The sequence below is a fragment of the Populus nigra genome, chromosome 8, assembly GCF_951802175.1.
Source record: "Populus nigra chromosome 8, ddPopNigr1.1, whole genome shotgun sequence".
NCBI lineage: Eukaryota > Viridiplantae > Streptophyta > Magnoliopsida > Malpighiales > Salicaceae > Populus > Populus nigra.
The window spans coordinates 20,009,323-20,030,350 of NC_084859.1; the positions used below are offsets into that span (position 1 = coordinate 20,009,323).

Genomic DNA, 21,028 nt, shown 5'->3' on the forward strand with positions numbered 1-21,028 from the left:
ACCATGTACTTCCAGGCAAGAGGACTCACATTAAATTCACTTTGATTCCTTTTTAAATCGATTTGATCTTTTATATTGTTTCTTCATTTGAGTTTTGTGTCATCATCTTAGAAAAATTATCAATCGTATTTTAAAAAAATCTCGGTGGGGTGGGGTGCTTTGTTTCTTCTTAATTTTTTATGTGGCCTTTCCTTCACCAAAAAAGCAAACATTTTACCCCCACACACCGACAAACATTTTATACCCAGTGGGGTCTGTTTGGTACTGAGGGTGTTGTTGTTGTTGTTGATGATGAAAAATATATGTTTAATTAAAATTAAAATTAAATATAAAATAGTTTAATGTATTTGGTTAAAAAAATACTTTTTAAATTAAGATTATAAAATAATTAATATATATATATATATTAACATGATTAATGTTTTTAATTTAAATATTGTTAATTTAACTATTGTTATTACATCATGAAATAAATAATATTGATATCAAATATTTTTTCTTATTCCATTAAACTATATGCAATGCCATCACATACAAAATTTATCCAACAAAGACTATATTTTCCATGGTTTCTTAAGCGCGCAACAACAAAAATTGAATTTTTTGTTACATCATCAAGCGATCTCCTTCTAATTTTTTGAATAAAACACAATTAAAATAAAAATAAAAACTGAATTTTCTTTAACTGGATTGGACCCGGCAAAAATATAATTGGAATTGCGATCAAATTTCATAAATACTACGTCATTATGTAATATCATTCTAATTTATGCAGTGTTATTAAATAATATTAAATATTATTTTTTTGAGTAAAACTCAATTTTTTTTAAAAAAATTACAATTTCATCACGTACAAAATTCATTCGACAAGAACTACAGCTTTAATGATTTTTTGAGCGTGCAATAAAATTTGGTAAAATATTATCATGAATAAAATTGAGATTACAGTACGAGCAAATTTAATTTACTTTAAACTAATTTAAAAAAAATAGAAAAAAATTACTGTTCAGGTTCACGTGAATAGTACGAGTAAAATCAATTAATTACACTGATTTTTTTTTTTTAAAAAAACTTTTTACATGAACAATGAAACTGGTTTTTCAAAAAAAAATAAACTTTACATGTGAACAGTGATTTTTTTTTTTTAAAAAATTATTCATGTGAATGGTACAATAAATTAAAATGTGCTATTTATTTTAGTGAATAGTACAACAATGAAGCATGACTCTATTATTGTTCCTCCCTCCCTCGTAAGAAGCAACAAAATGCTGATTCTACAAAACCTGCAGCACCATCTTTTGTTTCTAGTAGGTCCTACCTTTATAAATTTTTTTTTTCTTAACTAAATTGGTATTATATGTGGCTGCCACGTCAACGGGCACGCCTGGTAGCAAAGAGAGGAAAGGAAGAAGGGGCAGAGCACATCCTAACAACTCCATGAAAAACAAGAGAGTCGGTCTCCTTTCTCTCCGTCAATCCTGCTTTCAATCTTCCCTGGACCATCACCATGAAAAACAAGAAGATGTATAGTTTTTCAACGCCTGGTTAAATGAATGACTCTCATGACATGCTTTCTTTATATTTCAACGACGATTCATTAGCTATTAAATGCCATCACATCAGATTATGATATTGATTTGATGTTTAATAATAACAGTATTGAGATGATATTTAGTTATTATTTTGAAATAAAATAAATAAAAACAGATGATATGTTATTTTTACACTATTTTAAAATGATATAAATTTTAATAATAACGCTCTGTCTATCCTCTAGCTCTGCTGAGTATGAGTGTGAACTGAGCGATAAGAAAAAAGAAGGAACAAGCACTAGCGAGGAGCGGCATGAACCGCTACGCGTTCCTCTCCGCCACTCTCGTTCTTGCCATTGCCGTCCTCTCTCTGAACATACCACCGCAAGGTGAACACTCTCCTCTCTCTATCTCTCTCTCTGTTTTTTTTTTTTACAAGTTGTTTTCTGAGAAACTGTTTTATTGAAAAGATTGGTTAAGTTTGGGATTGAAAAGATTATCAACGAAGAAATTAGCGGCCGATCTAATAGTGAAGAATGCTTTTATCTTCACTAGCGACGCCTCTATGCCTGTCGCCGATTCTATGGCTATTCAAAACGGCAGGATTCTTCGCGTTGGCAATTATTCGTCTCTACAGGTTAGCCTCCCCCCCCCCTCCCCTTTTTTGAATTACTGAACAAAGTAGTGTGAAAATTTAATTCTGGAAGTGCAAGTATTTTTAAAAATAATTGTTTGCTTGTTTTTTTTTTTATGGAATTTAAAAAATTAATTGAGAATTAATTATATATTAACAAAATGTAGGATTTGGTAGGGGGTGGAACTAAAGAGTTGAATGTTGAAGGAAAAGTTTTGGTTCCTGGATTTATTGATTCTCATGTCCACTTAATTCCCGGTGGACTTCAGGTACTGTACTAAACCTCCTGGATTATAAAATGTTCGTAATTTATGCGTTGAGTTTTGTGATTAGTAGTCTTGTTTGTTTAGATTATTTGACTATCTTTTATCGATGAAAAACAGATGGGGCGTGTGGAGCTGCGGGGTGTAAATAAGAAGGAAGAGTTTGTGAGAAGGGTTAAAGAAGCTGCAGGAAGTAATTTCCATGCTTGCTTAAGAAAATGCTGTGATTTCTGTGGATTGTAAATAAGCTTGTTGGATTTATGGTTGATTTTGGATTGTCCAATTTGTTTGTTAACGTGTAGAAGGATTAGTGAGTCTAATGGAAATCTTAAATCAATAATCATGTTTTAAAGTACATTTCTTGTTACCTGTAGAATGATGAATTACAGTTTTTCTACGTAAGGATAGCTGTCTAGAAGGTGAATCCATGTAAGAGGGATTAGAGATTATGTGACTGGGATGATTCACTTTTTAATTTGTTGAATCTTAGAATTCTTTTTGACGTGATTGCGTGCAAACAAACTGTTTCAGATGTAAAACAAGGTTCCTGGGTGTTGGGTGGTGGATGGAACAATGATTTGTGGGGAGGAGAATTACCAATGGCTTCTTGGCTTGATGATTTTACAGCAGATAATCCTGTGAGAAGCCCTAACTTAATAGAGGTTTATTACTTTTATGAATATTAGCAATCACAATCTCATGTTCTTTACTTAAGATATGGTTCTACAGGTTTGGTTAACAAGGATGGATGGTCATATGGGCTTGGCTAATTCATTGGCACTGAAATTGGCTGGTATTAATAATTCATCGATTGATCCCAATGGTGGAACCATTGCAAAATCTACCCATGGAGGTATGGTTAGTTTTGTCACCATGTAATGACGCTTCAGAAATGCATGAAGTACTTTTGATTTACTTCATAGCTGTATGCCGAGCCCTTCACTGTCTGTGCCATATTGGCTGATATTGCCGAGAGGTTTCGGGTGTGTTTAGTAATAGAAAACAGTTCTCCTTTTCCATTTCCAATAGAAAATTGGAAAACATGTTCATTTATAGAAAACGAAAACAAATTTTTGCATCGAAAAAAAATAATCAAGATTACAACTATTTTTCATAGAAATCAAAACCAAAATTTATAATAGTCATCTTAATTTTTTGTATTTGTGATAATCTAATTGTAAAATATTAAAAAAAATAATTTTTTTCATTGCTAAAAAATGCTTGTATATAAAAGAAAAAAAATGTAATGTTCATGTATTTTCTTTATTTGGAGGAAAACTTGTAAAGAAAAATTATGGAGAACCTCTAAAATATGTGTTACAAACTTTGTATAAATTTGAAAAACTAGTTTTCCTAGTTTTCTGAATAGAGAAATATTGCATTTGAATAGTAAGTTCTAGTTTTCTATTTTTGACTCTAGTTTTCCAAAAAAAATGGAGTATCACTCTGTTTCTGAACAACCCCTTTGTGTCTGATTTACCTATGGAGGTTATATTTAACTTTTGTTGATACCTTTGGATTCAAACTTAGTTCTTATCTACCTTTACTCTGTGCTAAGTGCAGCTGCACATAAATCTCAGTCCTCTCTGCAATTCATGTGTGTTTATAGACATCATGTGTGAATGTACAGAGGACCAGGGTTTATGCAGTCGCAACTGCACAAGGTATCTCTCTTTACCCTTTGGGGAGGGGAGTGTAGGGTAGGGTGCATCTTGACTGAAATGCACTGCAAAAGAAATGAGTGTCATATATCCGGTAATAATTTGGAATGTATGCAATCTATGATTGGAACTTTATTGTAGATTTTGTTGCAATGTTAAATATTTAGTATCTAATGTGCTCGCTAATTATTTTTGTCCCTATCATCATGCAGAACCTACAGGATTGTTGATTGATGCTGCAATGAAACTTGTCCTCCCCTCGATTCCAGAGGTCTCAGTGGATGAAAGGAGGGAGGCTTTTCTGAGAGCCAGCAACCTTGCCTTGACGAGGGGTGTGACAACTGTTGTTGATTTTGGGCGATATTTTCCTGGAGCAAGCGTCGAACAGTCCTGGGAGGATCTTTCAGGTTCAGCTACAACTTTTGGAGTGTTGGATGCCTGTGGAATTGAATTATATAATTGCATTTTATTCTGGATCATGCCTTGAACATGGAACATTGTTTTTAGAAAAAAATGGTTCCCTTATTGTGCCTACAATTTACTAACCTGGATTGTGATCTGCAAAGGAGATTTTTACCTTTCTTATTGGGAACAAAAATGAGAGATCCAATAAAAACTGATATAAAAATAGTGCACAATATAATGGAAAGGGCCATTAATTGGTTGCACATGTCTTGTTCCTTTCTTTCATCTATGTAAGAGTAGGACTCAGTCTGGCGTTTCGTTTGCAAGAACGCCATGGTTGATTTATTTTCAAATTTCTTTCTCATAAAACTTGTTTCTGAAAATGAGGCTGGAATGGTTCTGAAAGAGCTTTTCCTTGTTTATATGAGAGTTTGTTCCTCTGTATATTCTACTCGGTACCGATTTTTTATTGAAAATTTTCAGAAAAACTAATCCTAACTTTTCTGTTGTCAAGTTTCGGAAAAGAAAAAAAATTTCTCTGCAGAAAAAGGAATGACATGGATCAAAGAACACTGAATCTTCCATTTGGTTCCTTTGTATGAACTCTTAGAGCAAAATTATAATGCTTTTGAATTTCCTGTTCCTTTACCTGATTCTTTTTGTCATTTCAACAGATGTTTATCAATGGGCTGATTCTTCTGGGAAGATGATTATTAGGGTTTGCTTATTTTTTCCAATGGAAACATGGTCACGACTTCTTGTATGGATTCTATTTTTACCCACAGCTGGTGTTCTAGTTCTCTCTATTTTTGCCCTTATTCATGAAGGTCTTGTTTACTCCCAGGAGCTTATCAAGAAGACAGGACGAGCACTTAGCGATTGGATTTATTTGGGTGGTGTTAAGGCATTTGCTGATGGATCTTTAGGTTCTAATAGTGCATTTTTCTTTGAGGTGAGGATTAAAATACTTTGTTTCCATTCATGTTTTATTTTGATTTTGTCAGGTTTGAGGTCTTAAATTCCCTGGCCTAATATATGGCATTGATGTCTGCTGCAACTATTTTAGTGTGTAGAGCAAGATGAGATGAGCTTGGACATTCTTCCAGATAACTTAATCTTATCCTGTTTGATTTGCATACAAGGACACGGTGTGATATTGAAAAGATGGATTTATCATTTCCTTCCTATTCTTCCTTTGTCTGATCTAGCTGGGTAAGGCATGAATGGGTGACTGTGCTAAGATTTAATGCAAACACATTGAGAGACGTGCTAAGATTTAATGCAAACACATTGAGAGAATACTCAGTTTTTGGATTAGGAAATGATGCATGAAGGCTTCTAATAACCACGTTTCTTATTGGTATGAGTTGCCTTTTCTTAGCCTGTGATGTATAGCACACAAACAGGAGGATGGGGAGAAACTCACTAGTTGTTACACAAGTGACATAATAATAATAATAATAAAAAAGAACATTGGTTGTTGAATAAGATCCACACATGTTAGCATATGTTAGGAAAACAAAATATCTGTGAATGGCAAAGAAGTTCAGTGTGCTGTTAATTTTGAAGCTCGGAATTTCATTGTATGTCAAAAGGATCGCTGCATTTGGTTGTCTTATGCTTTACCCTTGTTTACCAGATTTTCCCGCTGCCATTACCATGAAATTTATTATCCACTTCTAGTTTGTCCTTTCTCACTAATGTTTGTCTTGGTTCCCAGCCAAAAGAAGAAAGGTGAATGACCTGATCTTTTTTGTTCATACTTGATATTATCTCCCTCTGTTTTTTTTCCCATTTCTCAGATTAAGTTATTATTTTTCCTGTGATACGGTATTTTATGGACTCTACTTTTCTTTTATAGGGCTAAGGAATTCTTTCCAATTATCAAAACTCTTATAGACGGAATTCTAAACTAGCTACCTTTCCTTTTCCAAAGCAGTATATAAAATGCCATCTACAAACTTAGCAAGCAAAGGAAAAAAGAAAAGAAAAGAAAAACTATGAACTGTGCAGTTATTTGAGCTTGGAAAATGCCTTTGCCAAACTGCTCTGTACTTTATGTAGCCTCAAGCAAGCCTTTGCCTGTTTGTATCAGTGGTTAATGCTCAAAAGGTGAAGGGTTTTAAAGTTGATAATGCAACTCATTATCGAATTTCAATTGCTTATTATAATGGAGAGATTGAACTTTATTCACGAATGCCGCTAAGGGGGTTGACTTTTTCTCCAAACAATCTAAAATATAGATCCTGTGGCTAAGATCTTTATTTCTTCTCGTGAAAGGCCTGGTTGAAGTTGGTGAGCCCAAAATAAGTTCGTAACCTATGTGTTTTGTAATTAGTTAGTGGAGCGCGTGAAACTTGGGTGTTTGTATTTGAATTTGAGCGAATTTTTTTTCTTTCATTTCAATCAATTGTCCAGTAACAAGTTTTTCCAATTTCTAGCCATATGCTGATGAGCCTCACAACTATGGCTTACAAGTGACTGATCCGGAGAGTCTTTTCAACATGACAGCAGCATCTGATAAACTTGGACTTCAGGTGTGGCCTTGTCCTATCACAGCACCTGAACATGCCTGTATCTGTATACACGTTCACTGCTTTCATTTCTATCCAGTAAGTTTCAAGGTTTACTTCAAAATTTGTTTCAGGTGGCAATTCATGCTATAGGTGATCGAGCAAATGAGATGGTCCTGGAGATGTACAGATCAGTTGCTTTAACAAATGGAATGAGAGATAGAAGATTTAGGGTAAAGTTCATTGCTCAAAATGAAAAAGGTTCACCTAGGGATTAACTTGTTCTCTCCTTAGAATGTTAAGGCAGCAGAATATCATTTCCATTTAACATTCACTCATTGTTGCTTTTCACGATGGACAAAAATATTTCAGATCGAGCATGCCCAGCATCTGGCACCTGGAATGGCTGCCAGATTTGGTGAGCAAGGGGTTGTTGCTTCAGTACAGGTTTTCCATCAATTTATCCTTCAGCTTTCAATTGTTTATATTAAGTTTTGTAGATTGAATTAGGATGTGAAAGGGTATTGCTTGAGGGTAAAGGGGCTGTTTTGTGGCTGAAAATTGAGAATTAGTTAACTGAAGGGGTAAGGGTGGATGGTAATGGGAGTTCCACATTTCCAAGATAACAAGGATGTGATGTAGTTTAATTTATTAGTAGAAATAAAGCAGGAAAAATATGCTATCCATTTGCTTTCCATGGTCTGTGAAAAGCACCAATAGCTTTTTTAAGAAGATGAAGTGACAATTGCAATTAACTACTTGAATATTGTCTCGTTCAAGCACTGGTATTGGGTTCATAATCTTATAAACTTAAGTGGTAGTTTAAAAAAGTCCATTCATACTTTATACCATTATATTAGAATAGCTAAGGTTCATTCCCCCCCCCCCTTTCTATCCTCAAATTTTCTGGTGAGAGTGTTACTGTTTCATGACATGAATCATATGATAATTATCAACAGCCAGATCACCTTCTTGATGATGCTGATTCCGCTGCAAAAAAGCTTGGGGTGGATAGGGCCCAGCAGGGATCTTACCTTTTCCACTCGCTTCTTGCTAGCAATGCTCGGTTGGCTTTGGGTTCTGACTGGCCTGTAAGTATTATAGAACTATAGTATCTGTTCTGAATGGTGTATTTGCTTCAGTTAAACTGTTATCTTAAGATCACAATATCTGTTCTGAGCAGTGTACTTGGCAAAATTCCTGACAAATATTAATGTTGTTTCAGGTTGCAAACATCAATCCTGTAGGAAGCATCAAAACAGCAATGAAAAGAATACCCGATGGCTGGAAAAATGCTTGGATATCATCTGAATGCCTTTCACTGAATGATGCATTAATTGCGTAAGCAATACTGAAATATTATCTCCTAATACTTATCTCCTTCTTGATGTGCTATGCTTGTCTGTTCTGATTTATTAAGTATATAGAGGAAGTTTACTTCTTCTTTTTTGATTTGCTAGATATTGTGTGTTGGAACTGGAATTTTTATGCATGTGGATCCTAATGACCCAGTCAGTAAGCATATTTAACAAAGGCGCATCCTTGATGGCCCTTCGTAGCAGATTAATATCTAGAACTGTTTTAGTAAAAAAAGATCATCACTGCTGAATGCCTTGAACAAGGTGGTTAAATTTAGCAGTTCAATTCAGTGGCCAACTATTGTTTGGATGCGCATGTTTGGTCTTGCTATCTTTTTAGTATTTGGAGTTCTCGCTTTCTTGTGCAAGCATGCTCAGTGTCTTTCTTCAAACGTGCTGGCCTAAGACATGCTTTTTCTTCTTAAAGCTCTGATTTGTCCTAAGCTTTCGTTTGTTTTTCACTCTGGTTTATTTTATAGTCATATCAGCGCGGGTTGCGTTGCTCTATCAGAAACTTTTGTCCATCCCTGACAACTTTTATCTAACTTTGTTACTATGATTTCACCTGTGAACTCACACGATCACCATGGCAGGCACACTATTTCAGCTGCCTATGCATGCTTTCTGGACAGTGAATTGGGATCCTTATCTCCTGGAAAACTGGCAGATTTTGTCATTCTGTCCACCAGTACATTGGATGACTTGGCCGAAGGATCCGTGACAGTTGAGGCCACATATGTTGCTGGTGTACAGGCATATCCTTGAAAGTGTATAGCTTCATATCGTAGGCAAAGAACATTCTTATCGAGACGGGACCTGGTAAATTAGGGCATTGCTCAGTAGCATCTTTTAAGTGGGATGAAGACCATGGTGCAAAGAAATGTCATATGATTGATGATATAAGGTGTTTGTAATTAATAATCTCCTTGTATGCGTATTCCTCTCTGTTTCAGACTCAATTTCCAAAGTCAACCCCTTGCTTCCCTATCTATACAGAAACACCATGCAAGGCCAATGAATACCCAGATCCAAATCTTTTTTAGGCGTAATGAAGCTTACGTTGCCATCGAATCGTGCCTTGGTTCCAAGTCCACTGATCACGCTGCGCATCTCCATGGTGCACCTGGTAAGAAATCACAATCTCTTGTCTTCGGCGTCGATGAGAACGAGGTTTTGGTTCATGTGTTTGATGTCGAGGTTGTCGAGGTCAAGTTGTTTTCTTTTCATCCATCACCCCTCTAACCAAGTCCAAATCTTATTACCCTACAACTTCAAGGGAGTTCTACGCTCATTTTTTTAAAGAAAGCACAATACATTTTTATTAAAAAACACTTCGATTTAGCGATTGCGCTTTCGGTAGCTTCCTTCAGTGAAACAGATTCGAGTTTCAGTGAATAGTAAGGAAGGACTACCTCCAAGATACAGCGACCTCTTATTGAACAAATAAAAAAGGGAATACTTGAAGTTTGTGATGAGAGAGGCGAGGAAATCGAAGCTCGAAATTGAAAACTCGGGCTTTATACAATAATCCGAGTGATAGTTGGTGGAGCTACAGGAGCAACTTGTGGAGCCATGTAGTTTTTATCATCCAACAACTTTGATACCATTGCAATTGATACAAAGGAGGAGGGGATCATCAGTGAGCTGGTCGCATCCAGGGAAGGGAAAGAGTATTATGCAAAGACTGGTAAAGAATTATCTTCTTCTCTATGGACTATGCAATCGAGCATGATTGCAGCCATGACGTCGGTTAAGGACAATACACTTTGCGAAGAAAGCTTTTGACTGATATATCAAGTAAGGCTATTGTTTTCATTGAGGATATTGATTGCTCGCTCGATCTTACGGGGCAAAGATCGAAAGTCGAAAGGCACAAAAAATCATAAAGACACTTGATCCAGCTTTCATTAGAAGAGGTAGAATAGACCAACACATTGAGCTGTCACAATGCAAATTCGAGGGATTCGAGATTTTGGCAAAGAATTGTTTGCATATTGAATCACATGCTTTGTTTGATAAGATCAAGGCATTGTCAGAAGAAATTAACAGGACTCCTGCTGATGCTGTGGAATACTTAACGCCGAACAGTTTGGGAGGGAGCTGATGTTGAAACTGGCTTGCCAGTACGATTCAAGCTCTCAAATAACAAAGAAAGAAGCTGTGCAGAAGAAAAAGGTAGAAGTGATGCAAAAGGCAACGAAAAAACCCTTTTAAGAGGATCTTCAAAAGAGAGCGAGAACAAAAAATTAGTAGTTACAGCTTCGGGGAGAAGGGGGAGAAGGTATCATGTTTATCTTTTTACATGGTGTTTAGTTTGAACTTAATCTCATATCATATTTAGCGTTTGGTTGATATCTCATAATAAGATGAAGACATGTCCTTTTGTCTTAAATTCACTCTAAAAATTTCCGACATTTACTTATATGCTTTCATCTCCATCTCTTCGGTCATTAATTACCGTCAATCACCAAATATAAGTTCCTTTGAGGTATTGGAACACAACAAATTACAAGGTGAACTTCAAATGCAATTGGAAACATGGCTTGTCTCAGGAGTCTATCCTTGTCAAAAAGGACAACTGCCTTTGTTTCAGTCCTGAATCTGAAATCAAACCCACTCACTCTAGGATGGAGGAATTGAAGCTAATGGCTTTAGAACAAGGATCGGTGGACCTATACAACAGGGAAAATAACTTGAGGAAACTACATTAATGTGCAGCTTACCACTCAACCAGCTCTGCATTAGATGCAAGTCTAACCTAACAAATCGTGATCTCATGGATGACATCTTATTCTTAGAGATGGACATCTACATTATTATTCTCGATTCAAGTCTCTTGTGATAAAACAAGTTGCGCTCGATTAGTTCTGAAACTGGGATTTGTATATCTCAAGGCCAGATGTAGCTGCAGTAATTGGACACAACCTGATAGAAAAGGAGCACGGCACAGCAGGAACTAGATACTTGTCATGGACACATGGTGACCAGCTATCATCTCCACCCAATCCCATATGTTTGTGGTCAAGATGCACCTGCAATCCAAACACATTAACTTGAATACTTAATCCAAGACATATGACATGATAGCAGCATGAGAAAGAAAACAAGCAAGGTAACCAAGCAGCAGCGAAAATACACCAACAACAAATGTCAACTAGAGCACAACTCATTCTCCAGAACATAAATTTTGTAGAGGAAACGTTAACTTAGAAATCTGATGACCATTTTAAGCGCCCTAGATTGAGTAGAATAATACTGTATCACAAATAGCACATGGCCATGCAAGCATGTCAAGGTTAGAGAATAGTTATAGAGTGTCAAATTCAAAAGGTAATTGACAGCACAAAATTTAGTATTATGGTCACTCTAGATGGTCAGTAATACCTCGGATAGACATTATAAGAAAGATTTAAGCAAACCATTTTCTCTCCTTTGCCTTCTGTTTCAGTGACTTGCATTTTCTATACGGATATGACATGTGAGTGATTTGACAGGAAGAAAGAATGGCAAGTCATAATAGAAAATCTAATTTAACTTTACTTTCACTGTTCTTGATATGGTGAAGGCATTAGCAACATGCATCTGACCAGTCCAAAACATGAATGCTTTGTAGCTTAATCAGATATAGATTCAACGAATGAAATCCCAGTAGTATAATTCACCTCAATATCATTTCCTTGAACGAGTTCTTCATGGTGTGTCGCTCGGTCAAGTTCTGCTGTGGAGTAGTAACTAGCACTCATTTGCATAGGTGGGGAGCTGCCATAAGTTGAAGCAAATATGCCTACTCCATCCTTGTTCTGAAATGTCACCCATCTAACATCTGCTCTACCAGAACATTCTCCAGGGACAATGTAAGGAACATGCATGTCACCCACATTCTGCTCATAGACCCCAACATGGGCTGCTGCTTTTCTATCTGGATAACATTCAAATGGCCCTCTTCCATACCATTTAATCTGATCCACTGATTTTTCCAAGTGCAATTCAACTCCCACTCGAGGCAAAGGTGGAAGCTCAGAACTTGGAATTGCATTGCATTCAATAATCAAGTCCCCAGAACTATAAATTGTGTAGATCATATTAACTGTGATTAAAGCTGTTGCATTTGTAGATTCAGATAAGGAGCGTTCCTCACAACTTGGGACACCAACATAAATGACCTCTATTTTCACAAGATTGTCGGTTGTGCTCTTCACAGAACAACTTTTTGTCTGAAATACAAGGCTATCAATACCAGCTGCTTTCCACCGGGAGTAATAACTGTCTTTTTCTCCACCTTTGTCATTATCTGTAGGTGCTCTCCAGAAGCATGGGATTATGCCTTCCTTTATAACAGGAACTCCTCCAACCTACAATCACCACACCTTTAAAACTCAGTTTTGTTTAAAAGCTAAAAACTCCTGTCTCTGCGCAAGGTCAATGATGAAATATAACTTCTGCCTCCAAAAAAAAATAAAAATAATAAGTTATTAGGTAACCATAATGTAGTCTTTATTTATATGAGGTCTCCTAAGTAACCTGAAAACTTGAAATTCAAAACGGAAATCTTTAGATAGAGTTCCGAGCTTTGTTCATGTCTACAAGGTAATCCCGGTAGAGACAAAAAAAAAAAAGACATGGTGTAGCCAAAAACTTCTCATGGTCAGCAAAGAATAAGAACTTTACAGATCCTATGAAATACCAAACAAGACTCTGCATCATTTTTTCATATGCTATGTATCAGAGAATAATTCTTTCATGCATTAAAAAGAAATTACACCTCAACCTTGTGTTTAAAAAACAGAGAGATCTTTTTGGCTTAAATTGTAGCCCTAGTAAGGTCAACTAACAACATGAACACCAAGATGGATTTCAAAAGTAGTTTATAATTACTTTGATTACAATTTCAAATTCTGTTGTTTCGGCGCACACATGAGAAAGCCAACATTGTTTTCCATGTGTGAAAGGGTTTTTATTGAAGTAATCATGTAGTACAAGTTGTTAGGATATGTCTAGGCTCCACTTGTATATGGAAACATCAAAAGAACAGAGAAAACTAAAAATTCATGTATTTATGTTTCTAGCTTCAATGAACTAAATATGATATTGAGGACACTTCATAAATGCAATACTAACCGTCCAGCTTTCAATACTTCCAGTCTGAATGTTCCATGTTATCTCCCAAACGTTCAGCTGGCTAACTCTAACTGTATCTCCAAGAGTTTCACTAAAGACTTTAGCATCGGTAGTTTTGATAACCTGAAATGCCATTTTCAAACCAGAAAGCATGGCTGTAAAATATTTGAAGATAAATGAAATTATACAATTAAGTATAAAAGAAAAGTATTTACATGAGGCATGATCTTTTGTCTGGTAGGCAACTGGATTTGTGTAGATGAAATAACATGACCAGCTTCAACCCAACGTGTGGAATGCAGGAGTCTAGTAGTTATTGTTACAAAAATTTCTTCTGCAAAAGATGAAGCCAATAGAGGATACCATGGACCTGACTCCCATTCTAACTTGTAACTGCTCTGAGGTTCTGTCAGTGGAAGAGAGAGAATTCCAGATCCAAGTTCATATCCATCACCGTGGACAGTCCAGCTAAACTCTAAACCTTGTGTAGTTTGAAAGAAATGGGTGTTGGTTATCTGCAAAATCAAATTCCAGTTAGAAGTGAAATTCAGATTCAGTGAAGGATGAGAAATGCAGAAGCTCGGTGAAACATGCGAGTACCTTTATTGTGCTTTCCTCTAGTGAAACTTTGATTGGCTGATAAACATACTTAACTTCTGCAAACAATAACCGACACGATTCATGATTCAAACAAAACTTAGGTCTAGATATCATCTTACAAGTTGGAAAAAAGGAAGTAGATGCAGACTCATTATGAGAAGAATAAATTTACCTTCTAATGCAGGATGAGGAGTACGATCTGGCCATGTAAGACCATTAAGACAAAAGTTCAGATCATTAGGTGTATCCCCAAAGTCACCTCCATAAGCCCAGTGTTTTCTACCATCTCCACTTTCCTTCAATAACGCCTACAGTTGAAAAGCAAATACTTGATTTGATAAATAAGAAGAGATTTGAAATATCTTTCTCAAAAATAAATTGGTATATTTAATTGACAAATGTTCAAGGTCTTTATCACGCAAATACCAAGATAGTTTCTTATGTTAATCATGGGGAACTAAACATTTTAGATTTCAACATGCCACAGCTCTTCCTTTTCTGCATGCAAGTATCATAGTTTATTGTATGAATTATATACGACTCTCAAGTTTGTCAATCTGCTGAGCCTGTTGCAAGAAAATTCCTAGAGGCTTATATTCAGATTTTTCATTTATATACATTTTCTGCCTAGGAAACGTGAAAACTAAAACTATACCAGAATTTTTTTTATATTTCCAATCACTGCTACTGCAGTTTTTATAGAATCTCAATAAGCTATATTTTTAAATAGACATCTTAGTCTTCATTCTATATTTTAAAATTATGCTGTGTGGTAGGGTGGACCATTCTTAAGAGCAAAAGATTGTTATTGTAAGTTGTGGATGGTTTTCAAAATAAGAGGTAAAGATTTTAGGTAAGCCCAGGATGGCAGAAAACCAATTTCGCTCATCAATTTGATACTTTTCCATGTTTCTTAAGAGTATAAAGGATTCTAAACCTGGTCAACCCACTCCCAAATAAAGCCGCCTTGGAGACCAAATGTGCTATCAATTGCGTCCCAATATTCACGTATGTTCCCACTGCTATTCCCCATTGCATGTGAATACCTGCCAATTTGAATACCACAAGGACATATAAATAGAGAAAATGGAGTTACTCCCATGATTAACAGATGCACTACACGGTGTAATTAAGACATCTAAGAACAGTTAAGGGGTCAATGTAACTCGTATAGAAGAACAGAGGTAACATACTCGCACAATATCAAAGGGCGTGGTTCAGTTGGGTCTTTTGCAATCTTCACTATGTCCCAAACACGCATATACATTGGGCAGATGATATCAGTGGATGTCGTTCTGGATCCACCTCCTTCATAGTGCACCAGCCGTGAGGGGTCCCTTTCACGAATCCAACCTAATAAAAGAACAAAAAAATTTAAGGTATTGTTTATGTAAAACTTCAAGTCTTCTAACAACACTATCCAACTTCTAACAACACTATCAACCTAATAAAAGATTTAACTTAAATGATCTGTTATCCATATAAACTTTCAATTGTCGGAGGCCACCACATTGGTTTTTAGCAAACCATTTCACAGTTTCAATGTCTTTCCTTGTGAATAAATGAGAAGCTTAAATTCATGCAATGTAAAAAGAAAATGAAAATTAGTGTGTCTACACATTGTTGAGTGCCAAGACATCTAAAATAGAGCACACATGCTCAAGTCTCACACGAAACACAATAAGTATGATCTGACACCAGCTAAAAATCTATGATATATGTGAAAAATGGAAACAGAAGTAGAACCAACAACCATATATGTATGATAAATATTGTAATTGCTTAGATTTCTGTATGTGTCTCAAATAGAAACCATCTCAAAGATATATACAAAAAGGTATATATACCGGCTGCAGCAGAATGATTAGGTCCATATGAGGACTCATTTCCTAAAGACCAAGAAATTATGCATGCATGATTTTTGTCCCTCTCCACCATGCTTATCACACGATCCATCATAGCAGCAGCCCAACTTTGTTCCTGAGTAGGATGCTTCAGATGTTCGCAAAGATGAAAACCATGTGTCTCAATGTTGGCTTCATCTATCATATACAAGCCAAAAAGATCGCACAACTCATACCAACGAGGATGTTGGGGATAATGACTGTTCCTCACAGCATTCATATTGTTTTGCTTCATTAGAACCAGATCCTGTAAGCAGAAGAATAGACAATAACTCCATTATAATACTGCCAACCAAGAAAGCAGAGGAAACTAATGAGTAAGGAAAGAGCAGAGTGTGACCTTAATCATACACGACTCTATATTTGTCTTCCCCACACGTGGATGATGTTCATGCCTGTTCACACCTCTTATTATAACTGGACACTCGTTAACAAGTAGCTGTTTTGGAGCCTTTGATATTTGTCTTATGCCTACTAGGCATGATTCACAGTCAACTACTTGCCCAGTTGCATCTTTGAGGGAGAGAACAAGAATGTACAAGTTTGGCTGTGGAAGAAACAAGCAAACACCAAAATCCATGACATCAGGTGATGATTGTCATATGAAGAACAGTGAGGTGAGGGAGAAATGCCAGAATCTCTTGAAAAATGTGAGTATTCATAAATCTAAAAACACTCGTTGAAATGTGAAAGGCCCATAAATTATATGGAAAATAAATCGGAAAAGCACAGTTTTCATTCCTTCAAACTTCTTAACAACACTTTGCTCAGGTGATCTATATGCTTATGCTTCAAACAACTACCTGAATGAAAACTACAGAATAAAATATCATTTCATCGAACAGCCAACAAGAATATGGTAAAATTAAATTGTGTAACATATCAAGTTTCCAGCAAATCCCAGTGAATTGAGGTTCCTCACCTGCTCTGCAGACCAAAGCTTGGGCTTTTCGAGTTTCCCTTCAAGGAAATTACCCAGAAATCCTAGAATTCCCATAGGGGAGTGAGTGAGCTTTAAATTGGCCACATTGGATGAAAGCAGATCAGGAGATTCTTCACTGTTGTACCAGCTTCCGGTGTCATATAATGCGGCTTCTATGGTAAAGTTGTCAAAAATTTTGTCTCTAGGAATTTCTAGAGCACTTTCTATTTTCACTTCAACCTGAATGGTAAGCACATAAACAAACTCAAATTTTTCTCCCCCGGACTATTTAGTTCAAGAACAATAGCCAAAGATATTACATTTATCACTTCACATTAAATTATAAGAAAACAATTGAACCGTGACAAAAATGAGATGATACTAGGGTATTCTCTTCCCATTTACCAATAGGGTATACTTACAAGCTAGCAAAAAGAAAGAAGAAAGGATAATGAACAGTTCCAGAGGAAAACAGCCATGGATAAGAAATTATGGTCAGCTGCAGAAGATGGCCAGAAAAGTATAACATTAGATATCCCAACCCCCATTTCTTCCCCAGCCAGCCAAAAACAGCATCACTTGAGGAATATTATCAAACCGTTCCATAAAAGATGGGAGCCAAATAGAGTAAATCAACATGTAATATGATACAAGGGGTGCACCCTTAAGTATTAACTCCTAATTCACTCAGATCACGTGAACATAACTCGACACTAATGCAATATCATCCAATTAATGGAAATAAGTATGTTTTCCTACATTCATCACAGCAAAAAAAAAAAGAAGCAAGTTAATATGTCATCAATAACCACCAACCTCTATATCTGCAGAAGTAAAATTCTCGGCCAGGTTTGATTTGAAAAAGTAGTCTGCAATGAATACCTGCATATCAAATACTCTCTACATTTATCATTTGAAATTACTCATAGAAATTCAGATTAAATACCCAAAATGGAATAATAATGAAAAACGAAGGTAATAGGAAAAGAAACAGAATAGTGGTGGTCCGGATAGGTGTACTGTTCGCCAACAGCAAGATAAAACATACACATAAATGAACACTTTACAAATTTCCAGGTGGGTACGGTTAGATAATGAAAAACTATTAGAGATATTTAGTGTTTCCAGGGTCTAAGCTGGCACACAGGCTTCATTTTTGAGACACCTTCAATTTTTAAAACCTCATCATTAACCCTTTCTTGGAAGTGCTTTTGGGAAAAAGATACATTGGAGGCTGATGTGGTTCCTTGCTCCATCCAAACAGAAGGAAATGCCAGAAAAATGAACATCAAGTCCTCTTTGGGCTAAAACTTCCATCCTTATAGGTTTATGGGAAAACAGAGAGAGTCCTTTGTCACCATACAGTACTTGTTTGTTGACTGAAGTCTGTTAACTAACATGTTTTAATTATCACTAACCTTATTAATCTAGAAACAAAGAGTAGCATACCAAATAATACAACAACATGGTTAGCGAGAACTAAAAACTGAACCATAAGAGAAACCATAATATGGCACCAGAACAAGTACAGAATCACGTTCACATGACATGGCAGAACACATCCAACCTTTATATGAAGTTTACCAACCATTTCCGAACACTGTCCCTAATTATGTTCATTCGAAAACCAAACAACAGCTAACTTCAAAAACGTTGAAGAGAAAAAGAATACCTGAGCCTTGGAAAGAAGAAGCACGTCTCTGTGAATACCTGACATCCACCAATGGTCTTGATCTTCAAGGTAAGACCCATCACTCCATCTAAAGACTTGAACGGCTAAAAGATTCTTCTTGCCAGAACCACATGGATAACAGTAATCTGTAATTTCAAACTCGGCAGGTAGCCTACTATCCTGACTGAGGTGATAGAACAATAAAACATTTGTTATTGGATTTTATGTAAAAGCTTCATCAAACTGTGGAATATCCCTCATTCCTTTCTAATCTGTACAATTCATAGCATAAGTGATGTAACATGATTTGATTGAATAAATTGCCCACATAAATCGTATGTAAAACATAAAAAAGTTAATGAAACAGTTGACACTAAGAAGATAAAGTACAGGAAGCAGAGTTATGGTCACGTTGCAAATAAAGGGAAAAAAGAGAGGAATGAAGAGGTGTGCATCAGACACCTGTATCCCACAGCAACCCCATTTATCCAAGCACAGAATGCTGAATCAACAGCTTCAAAATGCAAGAAAATCCTTCGATCTGCCATACACCAATTAACAGAATGCAGACAGATAAATACATGAAATTCCAGGAATCTGATGTTATATTAATTATATATTGAAAAGGAAGCAGAAAGAAGCATTTGGAGAAACAATAATCAGCTAAAGCTGCTATTACATAACAAATTGATCTACCTTGCCACCCCCGAGGAATGTCAAAGTATGTTCGGTAGCATCCAGTAGGATTATCATCAGGAACACGAGGAGGATCTACTGGAAATGGATATAATACATTGGCATAAATAGGCCGATCGTATCCATGCAATTCCCAATTTGAAGGAACTGTTCCAGTGAGCAAAAATAAGTTAAAAGATATCAACATGGAAGGAGAATGTTCAAGTAATAGACATTTCAGATAATCCATCAGCGATAAATTAAGAAAATTATTTTATGTTGCAGTTCTTATTCATGTTTGATTAATCTACTAGGAACCTACTTCAGTGGGATCATGACAACATGGAAAGTGAAAACCACCAGAGAATAAAATCCTGAAAATTCATTTTTTTTTGTGATTTCATTTGAAAAAAGAGAGGCAATTACCAGGCAAAGTGTTCCACTCTGAGTCCTCAAATTCAGCGTCATAAAATTTCTTAGGAACACTGTCAGGGCCAGGAGCCAAGAAAAATCTCCAAAAGCCAGACAAAGATTTAACAAAAGGCAAATCCTTAACCCAAAAGGCTGCAGAATCAAGAGCCCCTTGAACAGCATCATCATTCCAAACAGCAGATTTAGATACCAAATGATCCACTTTGTTGCGTTGATACCAGTATCTAAGAGATCCTATAAACAACACAAAGCCAGATTTCCATCAAACTGATAGAATTAAACCGGATACAAGCACTTATGCAAACTCAGGTGCAAGCCATTCTACAAAAAATGAAACTCAAAATACATTTAGGGCTTCAAAAGAACATAAGATAAAGGCAATTGCTAATGCAAAGAACCAAAATTTTCGAAATTCAAATTGAAAACCAAGCAAATAATATCACAACCCAGGTCAAGTTAAACCCCATTTGATTAAATCATAGACTCAATCTCATATAAAAGGTCACAAAAAGATTCAACTGATTCATCACTCATCATATTCAAGGCAACAAGAAGAGTAATGTCTGCTGGTACTACCAAAGATTGCAAGATAAAGGGAGTCTAAAAGTCGTCATTCTCTCTCTCTTTACCTTCAACAGATTCATGGCAGTGCAAAGTGACATGAGGATCTCTCTTTCTCCACTTAATAAAAGCCTGGTCTTGCCAAACTTTATGTCCAGTTTCCACTGGAGACACCAGTTGTGCTACCAAAGAAGCCATTCTTAGAGCACACAGCAACACTACACTACAAACAGTCAACACAAATCAAACATTAATGATACCATACACAAAACATTACATTAATCGTCTAAGCTTGAGTGTAGAAGGAGAGGGAGAGGAGGGAAGCAAAGAAGAGTACACCAGGGAACTGAACTTGAACTTCAACTATGAAACTGAAACTGATAAAAATCTGCGAAACAGTTAAAATCTTGGTAAGTGTTTAGCAAACGACTTTGGACTCTCTAAGTTTTATATCGGTTTTTATTAGTCCTTCTTCTATTTATAGTTTCAATTGCACCATTGATATGTCATAATTCTAGAACAGATGACGCCACTAGAAGTCTAGACCAAGTAACGGGGTCTATTAAAAAGTGGTTGAAAATGTGTTTGACAGTAAAATTATTTTTTTTTTTAAAAATGGCTTGGATCTTATTCAAAATATTTTAATATTACTTAAAATATTTTTTTATTAAAATAATGTATTTTTATTTTTTATTATTGTTACTAAGTTAATTTGAATTAGTTTTGGCTGGATTAACGTGTAATTAAAAACATTTTCAAGTTAACTGAGTTTGGTTTT

The 21,028-nt window shown here is 35.9% G+C and overlaps 2 protein-coding genes across 3 annotated transcripts; one reads left to right on the forward strand and one right to left on the reverse strand.

Moving 5' to 3' along the window:
• Nucleotides 1-1,738: 1,738 nt before the first annotated feature.
• LOC133701460 (protein LONG AFTER FAR-RED 3) lies at nt 1,739-9,325 on the forward strand. Of its 2 annotated transcripts, XM_062125388.1 has the most exons (15): nt 1,739-1,921; nt 2,003-2,169; nt 2,334-2,435; nt 2,550-2,622; nt 2,961-3,067; nt 3,159-3,282; nt 4,303-4,497; nt 5,170-5,255; nt 5,340-5,447; nt 6,937-7,032; nt 7,143-7,241; nt 7,381-7,455; nt 7,968-8,099; nt 8,234-8,349; nt 8,960-9,325. In XM_062125388.1, exons 1-15 carry the CDS (start codon nt 1,846-1,848, stop codon nt 9,129-9,131), a joined length of 1,728 nt encoding a protein of 575 aa, XP_061981372.1. In that variant the 5' UTR covers nt 1,739-1,845; the 3' UTR covers nt 9,132-9,325. The 2 variants fall into 2 exon arrangements, with proteins under 2 accessions (XP_061981372.1, XP_061981373.1); XM_062125389.1 differs by lacking the exon at nt 1,739-1,921 and having other exon boundaries at nt 2,029-2,169; nt 2,344-2,435.
• A 1,495-nt stretch (nt 9,326-10,820) lies between these two features.
• Nucleotides 10,821-20,604, reverse strand: LOC133701458 (uncharacterized). Its single transcript, XM_062125387.1, has 18 exons — nt 20,590-20,604; nt 20,319-20,473; nt 19,684-19,923; nt 19,279-19,425; nt 19,045-19,123; nt 18,583-18,766; nt 17,727-17,792; nt 16,911-17,150; nt 16,329-16,535; nt 15,932-16,235; nt 15,278-15,437; nt 15,022-15,130; nt 14,257-14,392; nt 14,085-14,140; nt 13,700-13,999; nt 13,485-13,607; nt 12,029-12,718; nt 10,821-11,398 (listed from the first exon to the last, which is right to left on the reverse strand). Exons 2-18 carry the CDS (start codon nt 20,446-20,448, stop codon nt 11,228-11,230), a joined length of 3,342 nt encoding a protein of 1,113 aa, XP_061981371.1. The 5' UTR covers nt 20,449-20,473; nt 20,590-20,604; the 3' UTR covers nt 10,821-11,227.
• Between the last annotated feature and the right edge of the window lie 424 nt (nt 20,605-21,028).

Bases quoted from the DNA above. Each gene is read 5' to 3' on its own strand.
- LOC133701460 (XM_062125388.1), top strand. From the start codon at position 1,846: ATGAACCGCTACGCGTTCCTCTCCGCCACTCTCGTTCTTGCCATTGCC. The intron at 2,170-2,333 runs GTTAGCCTCCCC...AACAAAATGTAG, and splicing joins GCAATTATTCGTCTCTACAG to GATTTGGTAGGGGGTGGAAC. The intron at 3,068-3,158 runs GTGAGAAGCCCT...ATGGTTCTACAG, and splicing joins ATTTTACAGCAGATAATCCT to GTTTGGTTAACAAGGATGGA.
- LOC133701458 (XM_062125387.1), bottom strand. From the start codon at position 20,448: ATGGCTTCTTTGGTAGCACAACTGGTGTCTCCAGTGGAAACTGGACAT. The intron at 15,438-15,931 runs GTATATATACCT...TTCTTTTATTAG, and splicing joins TAATCATTCTGCTGCAGCCG to GTTGGATTCGTGAAAGGGAC. The intron at 14,000-14,084 runs GTACTCGCATGT...TTGATTTTGCAG, and splicing joins TAGAGGAAAGCACAATAAAG to ATAACCAACACCCATTTCTT.